At 41.4% G+C, this 10,592-nt stretch overlaps 1 protein-coding gene across 1 annotated transcript in view; it reads right to left on the bottom strand.

The window, feature by feature from the left end:
* Positions 1 to 7,046: 7,046 nt before the first annotated feature.
* The window catches only part of LOC137438313 (SH3 and multiple ankyrin repeat domains protein 2-like), a 240,678-nt gene continuing 237,132 nt past the window's right edge, over positions 7,047 to 10,592 (bottom strand). The window contains exon 11 of the mRNA XM_078767127.1: positions 7,047 to 9,827. Within this exon, the coding sequence (XP_078623253.1) occupies positions 9,535 to 9,827 (293 nt within the window). The 3' untranslated portion in view covers positions 7,047 to 9,534. The remainder of the gene's footprint in view (positions 9,828 to 10,592) is intronic.

The following is a 10,592-nucleotide window of genomic DNA, read 5'->3' as shown; positions in this document are numbered from 1 at the left end:
CAGATCTGTAAACAGTTTGACGCTATGACGTCATTTGATGACGTCATGACGAAAAAACGGAATTTTCACATTTTGGCAAGATACGGTTCACCCTGTGGGTGACATATGTTCATTCTATATGTTGATGAGTTAGTCACTCACTATCAAAGTGACCAATCACTATCCCGACACACACCACTGTGTGTGTTACGGAATGAGGTGTTTTACGGTGGCCGGAGTGCAAATCCTGCCACCAATCTCCTCGAGAGAGGACCCAGTGAGTTGGTATTCATTTTGCCGACCTCAGGAGGATGACAGGCTGAGTTAACCCCACCGGGTTAATTCAACAGCTGACCGGGATTTGAACTCAGGACCCTAGGATCCCAAGCCCTACAACACCAGGCTTAGGGTGGTTGGAGGCAGTCATAAGAAATGCTTCGATGTTTGAAGAGCCCTTAATCAAAGTTCCCCAACCAGGTATATGACATAATATATTAACGTTCCCGAAAGGGTGTTGAAAGAAACATAAATGGCAAAGCCAAATGGCATATTACATTCTACCTTTCAGAAGCCTAATTGTCGGCTATCAAACTCACCCAATATGTAGGATAAATATGTGAGTGACATATACTACATACATACGGAGAGACAAACGCTGTAAATACAAGAACCAAACATCTACGCCGTAAAAAATTGTTTGTTTAAACACGAATTTGCCAGTTCTAAAAGCTTCTTTGCAAGTTTGAAGAAGAGGAAGAAGCATTAATGTATGGTTTATTCCCACAGCAGTTTGAACGGAAACAATTATTACTCCCGCTAGGGAGTAATGCATTCGCTGGTGTCCGTGTGTGTGTGTGTGTGTGTGTGTGTGTGTGTGTGTGTGTGTGTGTGTGTGTGTGTGTGTGTGTGTGTGTGTGTGTGCGCGTGCGTGTGTGTGTTTGTGAACAAGATATCTGGAAAAGTTCTGAACGGATTTGGATGAAAGTTGGTGGGATGATTGCACTTGGGATAAGGAAGAATTGATTAGTTTTTGGTGAAGCTCAGGAAATTATTCCGGATCCAGGAAGTTTTTTGGGGAATTTTTTTTTCTGTTTTCCTTTAAAAACCATTTTCTCTGCAATACTTGGACCGATTGAGAGCAAATTTTTACCATAGGAGGGACTCGGTCTGCAGAATATTTTAATGGTAATTATGACGTCACAGGTCACGTGGTTCGGCCGCCATATTGTATTGAGTGAAAAACACTAAAATCCAATTTTCTCCAAAACGCCTAAACAGATCGAGGCCAAACTTTGCAGGCAGAATCGCATACCCATGACGAACAAAAAAGTCAGCGAGCATGACGTCATGCATCACATGGTTTCAGAGTTATGACGATTTTAAGCACAAATATTTAAAACCTAGCTCCTCCCTCATTTGTGATCCAATCGAGGGGAAACTTCACAAATCTGTTCAGCATATCAGTCTACTAAAATGCCCTTTTGGAATTTGCGATAGGTCACGTGGTTTGGCAGACATCGTTAATTAAACGCAAATAATAAAAACATTTATATCTCTTGAACCACTTCATTGATCGACGTGAAACTTCATACTGTAGTAGAAGTCATGAAGATTAACAAGTGTGAAAAATTTGAAGATGATTGGATGTACGGTCTGGAAGCGGGAGATTGTTATTGCGTGAAGAAGAAGAGTCTTCGACTGTGGACGATGAATTATAATTTATCACATGTACAGACTTGCAGGCATCGTTTGACACAATGTCCCGGGTTAATTTGAACCTCAAATAAAATTATAATTCCAGATTTGTCAAAGGCTGAGGTATATTAACAAACGAATAAAACAGATTTGGCAAAATTCGAACTTTAAAAAAGAAGATCGCATACCCAGGGTTGTGAGAGGCTGAAGAAGAAGAAACCTCGCATGGGCTTCCCAGACCAAATAAATAATTCTGGTTCTGGCTCTGCGATTTTCAGGTTTATTACTCCCACCAGGGAGTAATGCATTCGATCGTGTCCATCCATGTGTGTGTGTTCTTATGTTCGTGTGTTCATGTGTTTGTGACAAGATATCTGGAAAAGTTCTGAACGGATTTGGATGAAAGTTGGTGGGATGATTGCCCTTGGAATAAGGAAGAATTGATTAGTTTTTGGTGAAGCTCAGGATATTATTCCGGACCCAGGAATTTTTTTGGGAAAGATTTTTTCTGTTTTACTGCATTAAAGCTTTTATTCTTATTCTTAAATGATGTTTTCTCCTCTAATTCCGAGTTATATCAAAATAAATTCTCTGAAAGTTAGGCCTACTTTCTTTTTCATTTATTGTTTTGGGGAGAGGGGATGTTAAACAAAACGTATTATTCCAACTGAACCCACGGCGGGAGTATGCGCTCTACTGAGTGGCGTTCTAGTTTTCACTTATTTTGTGAGTGAACCCACGACATACTTCATGTGTTTCACGTGTTTGTTTGTGTTTCACACTGAATGAAAAACGTAAAGGTAGAACATGCAGAATGTGGTACATGACAGGTTCAATGGTATGTCTGGCCTGAACGGCATAGGATTCAAAATGGTGGAGTGTGGAGTCAGCCGTCGTACCGCCGTCATGAGATTACATCACCCCTGTCACCAGTTCCTTTGTCTGATTGGTGTACGTTTGAGGGGACATACATACATACATACATACATACATACATACATACATACATACATACATACATGCGGACAGACAAACACTGTTCTAGATGGCTTTGCCCTATGGGCTACGCCGAACAAAGTTATTATAAAAACATCCGACATATGTACAAGTAGCAAAATCAATGAAACCGAAGACAGACATGTCAATGACAACTGAAGCTAAGAAATTATTTATTTATTTATTTTAATAATAATAAAATTATTAAATAATTATTATTATTATTTAATAATAATTAAATAATATTTAATTACTATTTAATAATATGTAATAATATAAAATAATATTTATTATTATTTAATAATAAATAATTATTTTATTAAAATAATAATAAAATAATTTTAATAAAAAAATAAAATAATAATTTTATTTTAATAATAATAAAATAATGAAGAAAAAAAAATTCTAAAGAGAAAAAGAAAATTCTCCTTTAGCAAAAACCTTCAAAATTAATTTGAAAACAAGATAATTCAATGTACCCAAAAAGTAAAACAAAAAAGCTTTTTTCCTTTCAACTACTCAGTTGAAACCACTCCTAAATAGACCAAATGGAAAAATAAAGTTTACAGAGAATTTTTTTTTTACAATTACAAGATTGACTAAGTTGAAGGCAAAAAAGCAGACATTCATCACAGTTGGTGTTTGTTATTGGGAAATGATGGAATTTGTAGAATTACACCATATAAATTGGAGGGTGGGAGAATAAGGGGGATGAATGAATGCAAGAGGGAAACCAGACTATACTTTGGGAGAGTGAGCAAGTATGGGTTCCTCGAGGAACACATGTGACCTGGGTTAGCTTAGCGAGGGCAGAGAGAGGAGAGAGCAGGAGGACCAAGACCAGATGTAAGCTTGTATTAAATAGAGAGGCCACCAACTTGCCACTAGTGGGAGAGTGACAGGCCCTGGGAATCATCCTCCTGTCATGAGATTTCAATAGCGTGGAAAACCTTGTTTTCACCAGTCTCAAGAGGAGCAAGGTGGGAAGCAGAAGCACCAGCCCACAGTGGGGAGCATACTCTGTGGAGCTCCATGTGAAAGTCTTGTACACAGTGATGAGTTTGGTATGGCTCAGGAATGCCTTTGCTCTGTGGAAGCTACTGACATGGTGACTTGCTTTTGATGCCCATTTGGTGATATGATCCTCCCACAAAAGGCCAAGTCAAATAGTGAGGCTAAGGTATTACCGGGACTGCACCTTTTCCAGGGGCTGCCCAGAGAAATGTATTGGACAATTTGATTGCTGATCCTTGTAGAGATACTGTGGGAGAGCATGTGACCTGTTGGCATAAAACATCATGCTCCAAGTCGGTAATACGCGCTATATATTGTCCAGGTCTGATGGAAGGGATTCAGCAGTGCCTGGCCTTTGTGCGGCAGTCTTCTCACATACCCGCGGACAATCAGCTTTCAGTTTGCTTCCCTGTTCTATGATTAAAGGCACTGATTTGCACTTCTATGAATTAGCCCGTAAGTGGTTGATGGCCTAGTAGTTGGCTAATCCAGCTAGTACCTCAGTGATGGATTGTTCCACTTTTTCAAAGGATTGATACAGGAATGTAATGCAGTGATCATCGGCATACAGGAAAGTCCTGGTATTTGGATGTATGGGTTGGCCATTTGTGGAGACATTAAACCATAAGGGAGCAAGAACACCACATGAGGTAGTCCATTCTTCAGTCTATGCCATCTGCTGTGATTACCACTGAGATTTGGTGTTTGGCTTAGCAGTTCGGGTGCCGGCTTGGGATCCTAGGACCCTGGGTTCGAATCCCGGTCGATCGCTGAATTAACGCCAGGGGGGTTGACTCAGCCTGTCATCCTTCCGAGGTCGGCTAATTGAGTACCAGCTTGCTGGGATGAATGATCACGGTGTGTACCCCGATTCAGAATAGGTACACCGTATCCCTGCGCATCGTCAGAGGCGACCAAGGGTTGGCGTCAGGAAGGGCATCCGGCCATAAAAACATTGCCTCAAACAGGGAACCATGATTGTCATGGAGCCCGCAAGGCTAACCCCCGCTCTTGCAGGGAAAATGGCCTTAAAACGATCATTCATTCATTCATTCATCCACAAAGAAGCATCTACTGACCAACATGTTTTGAACTAATTCTGTCAGTCTTGCATCTTTTGTTATCTGGAATAATTTCTGCACAAGAATCCCGTGATTGCCTGTGCCGTATGCTGCGGACAGGTCAACAAAGGCAGCACCAGTTATCAGCACTTTCTCATAGCCATCCTCAATGAATTGGATGAGATTCAGGAGCTGGCTTGTACAGAACCTTTCAGGTTTGAAACCTGCTTGCTCATTGAAGAGAAGACAAAACGACAAAGGGGACTCAACAATTTAGAAAGAGTCTCTCAAATAGTTTGCACGTGTGATGAAGCAGGGAAATGGGCCGGAAGGTCTTGGAGTTAGCGGGATCTTTTCCGGGCTTCAGTTTACCCACTATTCTCGCTTGCCTCCACAGCTTTGGGATCTTCTTGGAAGTGAAGCAGCTGTTGAACATGTCTAGTAACCATTGAAGAGCTACTGGTCTTAGGTGCTTGACTTGCACAAAGAGGATGTTGTAACATCCTGAATCTTTGATGAGTATCATCACTTTGATGCCAAGTAGGAGTTCACTCATGATGAAATGTCTGGTGAGGTTAGTGTCCTCTGGTCATCATTAGCAGGCCTGGGAAGTGTGGGAGAAATTATAAGCAAAATAATTCTTCTACAGTTTTTCTGATAAGAAGAGATAGTAGGTGAATCATCGCTGGCATTCTGCCTGAATTTTTTGTTTTAAATTCATTTCTCGGGATAGAGTAACTCTTACGGAGGCAATGTTAGACCACCTCTTGTCATGGTTCCTTACAAACCAAGCAATGGTAAATCAATTTGGTGCAGTTTTTAATAAAGGTACTGTAGTTATTTATTTTCTGAATGAGGGTGATATAGTTAGATATATGGTGCTTTGAAATATAGTGTTGGGATTATGTATTCCCAATGATGAATTAATCTGTACAATGTCACATAATATGATTCATTTGCACCATGTAATATATTGTGCTTTGGGACATGGTATTGAAATTAAGTCTTTCTAATGTTGAATTCATCTATATGATGCTACATACATGATGAATTATAATTTTGGAAATCTTGTAACATGTTAAACATGTGTATATATAAATGTTTTACTTGAGTAAGGAAAATACATTGGCACCAGAATGCCTGACATTGCGAATGGTAAATCTGGTAATCTACATGTCCTATTGATCTAATCTGCATTTCAGACAATACCAACTATTTGCAAAGGCTTGCACGCCCTCTGTGACTCATCTCGAGGTCAAATTGACCATTGGTAACTTTTGAAAGTTAATTAACTTGAAATGCAACCTCACTCTGATTATTGTTTTACAATCTGCACCCTGGTGTTGGGCTAGCGGCTAGGGTGCCGGCTTAGGGTCCTAGGATCCTGGGTTCGAATCCCGGTCGATCGCTGAATTAACGCCAGGGGGGTTGACTCAGCCTGTCATCCTTCCGAGGTCAGCAAATTGAGTACCAGTTCACTGGTAATTCCCTGTTTGTCGTTAAAGGCGGCAAACAGGGTTGGCGTCAGGAAGGGCATCCGGCCGTAAAACATTGCTTCAAAAAGGGGACCAAAAAAACAACAACAACCATGGTTCCCGAAAAAGGCCAACCCCCGCTTTGCGGGGAAAAATGGCCTCTAAAGGTGGTTATTTTTTTTAATTTAATCTGCATATCTTTCCTTGCAAACATGTGGTGAAACAGACTTCCATTGTATCAAGCCACTTGCTGCCCTCAGGATAGGGCAGCAATGCAAATATCCCTTCCCCCTGTTTGAGGACATGAAGGTATATAAGGACTACTGCTACCCTGGCAACCAATTTGCGCATCACTGCGGAGCATCTGCAGACAGCTGTGTCAACTATGGACTTCAAGGGCAGCCATCATCATACCAACGACCTGGAAAAGGTATATAAGGACTGATTCTTGAGACTATCAGTAGAGCGAGCTATGATGTCGGGCAGGCAGTATGACTCGTCTCTCCTATCAATGATGTGCACATTATGATAGTTTTTTTGCGATGCAAATAGATATTTTTAATAAAATGATTCGATGAACCTTTGTCCCCTGATTTTCCCTCCACAGAAGCTTATCTCTGCTGGTATGATGACCTGGATTTCCTGAACTGTTCATGTGTAGCTGGTGAGTGGCTCAGTCTGCTGTGATCTCATACAGAGGTTGTGTTTTCATTGTCAATTTCCAGCATCTTTATAGTCTTCCAGACGTATCTGCTGCTCTGGGTTATGTTTGTAGACTCAATCAGCTCTTGCCACTTATTACGACACTCCTCTGATTTTTTTTTTTGGGAAATTTTTCACATTCCTTTGACAAGATTCTCCAGTTTGCAGGGTATCTTTGCCAAAGGAATTAGTCTGGAAGCAGTCGATGTAAGCCTTGTAGAGTTCTTTAGTATCTTGTGACAATCCCACAGTGTAATTAGTCCTATTGCCTCTCAAGATATTGGTCCTCGAGGACCTGTTCATCATCTCCGCAAGATCATCATAGTTAGCAGAGGGAGCTGGTAGGTCTTTGAATGCATATCTTCCATATCTTTGATCTTTGAATTTTAATGCATATCTTTGAATGCATTTATTTATTTGAATGCTTTCAGCATCCAGGTCTACTGAGAATTTCTCCCAGTTCGCCTTTTCAGGTTGAAACGTCAGCAGAAGGGAACCGCACAAGGGGCAACCACTGCATGGACTTTAATTCCAATAGGTTGGTATTGAGACTTTGGAATTGGGTCCAGGAAAATTTTCTCACATTGGTTGACAATGCGGTTTGAAGCAAACACCAGGTCTGGGTTAGAGATGCATCTCCATCTGCTGCTGCTGCTGCTGCTGAAGGAACTTGATCATTTTGAATCATGAACGAGGGGCAGCTGTCTTGCATCCGACCAACTTTAAACTATTTCGCTATCATCGTTTGTCTCTGAGCTTCCCCAAAGTGCACTGTGGCTGTTGAAGTCACCGATCAACACATTTACAGAATTATCAACAAAACCATCTATGAAAGAGAACTTCTCATTAAGTGGCTTTGGAGATTGCGCTTATGGATATCCGCATAAGCTGGATGTTAAGGACTTCAATGTTACCAAGTTCTGACATGGAGGACTTGTCAAACAGCAACTCCCCTGCAGACAAAAACATCACTGCCATACTGATCATGTGGTCTCTTTGTCACAAGTGCTATACCGGGGATCATTGGGCGGATATTTGAAGCTCCATGATATCTCTTGTAGGCAAAGAAAGGCACATTTATTTCTCACACAGATATCTGCCAGAAAATGGTGTTTTGCTGCTGAAAATTCTTCAACATTGGCTGAGATGATCTGCAATGCAGTCCTGAAAAGGACCCTAGTTTGCAACATTATAGCTCACCGATATCTTAGTCTGGATTGGACTGTAGATTAATGTATAGCTTGGTAGCAGGGTAGCTGTTTTTCAGCTGCCTCAGGCTCAGCTGGCTACGGCTGACAGTACCTGGTATAGGCCCCTTGTCCAGGGTAACGAATCCCCACTACCTTGTGGGTGAAGCCTCTTTAGGCTAAGGCTATGAGAAGGACACTTAGATATCAAACCGCTCCTGCAGGTCAGCCTGGGCAGCACAACATCATGGATAAATGTTCCCATTAAAGTCAGTGGTGGCAACCAATTTGGGCATCACTGCATAGCATCTGCAGACAGCTGTGTCAACTATGGACTTCAAGGGCAGCCATCATCATACCAACGACCTGGCCAGTCTACTGCAGCACCTATGTGCATCAGACTTCATGTTGCATTTACTGCACCTGCAGCCAATGATGCTCATAGGAATAGAGAGTGGGTGAGGGATAGCACATACCTCTATCACTTTAATCACTTCTCTGTGCAGCTTTTTCCCTTCATTCCACAAGGACCAGTCTATACTGTATCTGCGATGTTTGCGGTAGATGCTGTGGGTTCCGCATTGGACTATACAACAATCGCACAACGCACAATGCTTGTGTGAGCACACCAACGAAGGGAAGAAATTCGTCAAAAGCTACGTCTCACACCATCATAATCATCATCAATGTTTCACACTCTCCAGATCAAAACGTTGATAGTTGATAGGTCGGTGTGGCATGGCAGAATTATTCGAAGGCAAAAGCCTGACAGGGACTGCGATGCGAACGCTCCCTCTGTTGCCTTGGACACAGCCAAGGCTATATACTTACTGGATGATGTAGCATTGTACATTAGCAAATATTACATACAAAAGACAGCTTTGATAAAGACAAGCAGGCATGAAAGAGGTATTAAGCCATAAACCCTCAAGTTCTCATGAAGTAACAAACAATATCCTATTGACCCCTTCCCAAGATTCTGTTTGACAGAAATAAAGGAATACAGAGTACATACCAAAAGTTTTTTTTGTTTTTTTTTTACACCAGCCACAGGGCATTGTGAGATACTAAACATGATGTGCGGCATAAAAAAAATACTGTCTAGAGGTTTGGCATTAAAGTGAAACAAAACTCTAAGTGAGATGGTGTGTTAGCTCTTTTTTTAGCTAGACTAAGTATACAAAAAACCCCCCCCAAAAAACCGAGGTAAGCATCTGACAATGATAAATTTTTACACTTTACATCCCACCATGAAAAATCAACAATAGAGGAGCAAATGAAGATTCAATCATCTTCCCAGTAGTTTTTTTCAGAGGCAGCCATGTTTGTTCATGACGGGATAAAATGCATGTGATATCATAACATCCAATCAAGTGTTCCGTTTTAAATGAAGTTTTATGATCACACCCTTTGAATAAATATTTCTTACCTTCTCTTAAACTTCCTGTGACTTCTGATCAGATCTCCTTCTACATCTTCAGGATTGGCAAGTGAATCCCCCCTGTGCACGCCCCCTCTCATCCCCACTGCTGCCCCTCGCCCATCTCCCCTTCCTCCGGAAACGCCGGCACTGCTCGTTACTCCACCATGAGTAGCATTTCGGCTTGGTGAACCACAAGAACTGTCGGTGGCACTGCTACTGCTGGCTCCTGCTGCAAGGCTCTCACAGAGAGGAGCACTGTGCATGTGTGGGAGGTAGTGAGGTGGAGGACACCCACCTAGGGTGTGAAAAAGAAAGGTAGGCAGAGTGAATTAAACGAATACCCAACAAAGGAAAATAACTTAATTCAATTGAGATAACATCCACTCACCAATAAGGTCTGAATATGGTTTCAACAGAGGCTCACCCCACGGGAGAAAAAGATGAAGCAACGTTTCCAATGAAAACCTTTTTATGCCTCCGCCGACAAAGTCGCCGGAGGCATTATGTTTTGGGGTTGTCCGTCCGTCCGTCCTGCCGTCCGTCCTTCCGTCCGTACGAGCTAAACCTCGTTTTTCTCAGCAACCATATGTCCGATTGAGACGAAACTTTCAGGGAAGGAGTGACACCCGTGCAGAATGTTTTTTAATAATTGTGATGTCATCGGTCACGTGGTATGGCAGCCATCTTGGATTAAAAGCAAATAAAAAAATTATTTCTCAGAAACCGCTGGATGGAAAAATTTGAAACTAGGCACATTGTCAAGTACTCCCAATAGGGAACAAAAGCATGATAATGATGACATAATATGTGAAGTGGTATACCAGCCAAAAATGTTTTAATCGAATCCCTTATCCTAAAAATCTGAAATTGCATGCACATGATCGATGACCCATTTGTATTGAAATATTAAATTTATGACATCACAGGTCACATGGTTTGGCAGCCATATTGGATTGAAGGAAAATATTAAATAATTATATCTCTGAAACCACTCACCCTATTGATGCGAAATTTTACAAATATCATCTAACAGCACTGTTGCATATCGTTTGAAAATGAT

The sequence above is a fragment of the Myxine glutinosa genome, chromosome 13, assembly GCF_964187855.1.
Source record: "Myxine glutinosa chromosome 13, kmMyxGlut1.1, whole genome shotgun sequence".
Classification (NCBI taxonomy): Eukaryota; Metazoa; Chordata; class Myxini; order Myxiniformes; family Myxinidae; genus Myxine; species Myxine glutinosa.
This window is presented reverse-complemented; position numbering and strand designations above follow the sequence as displayed.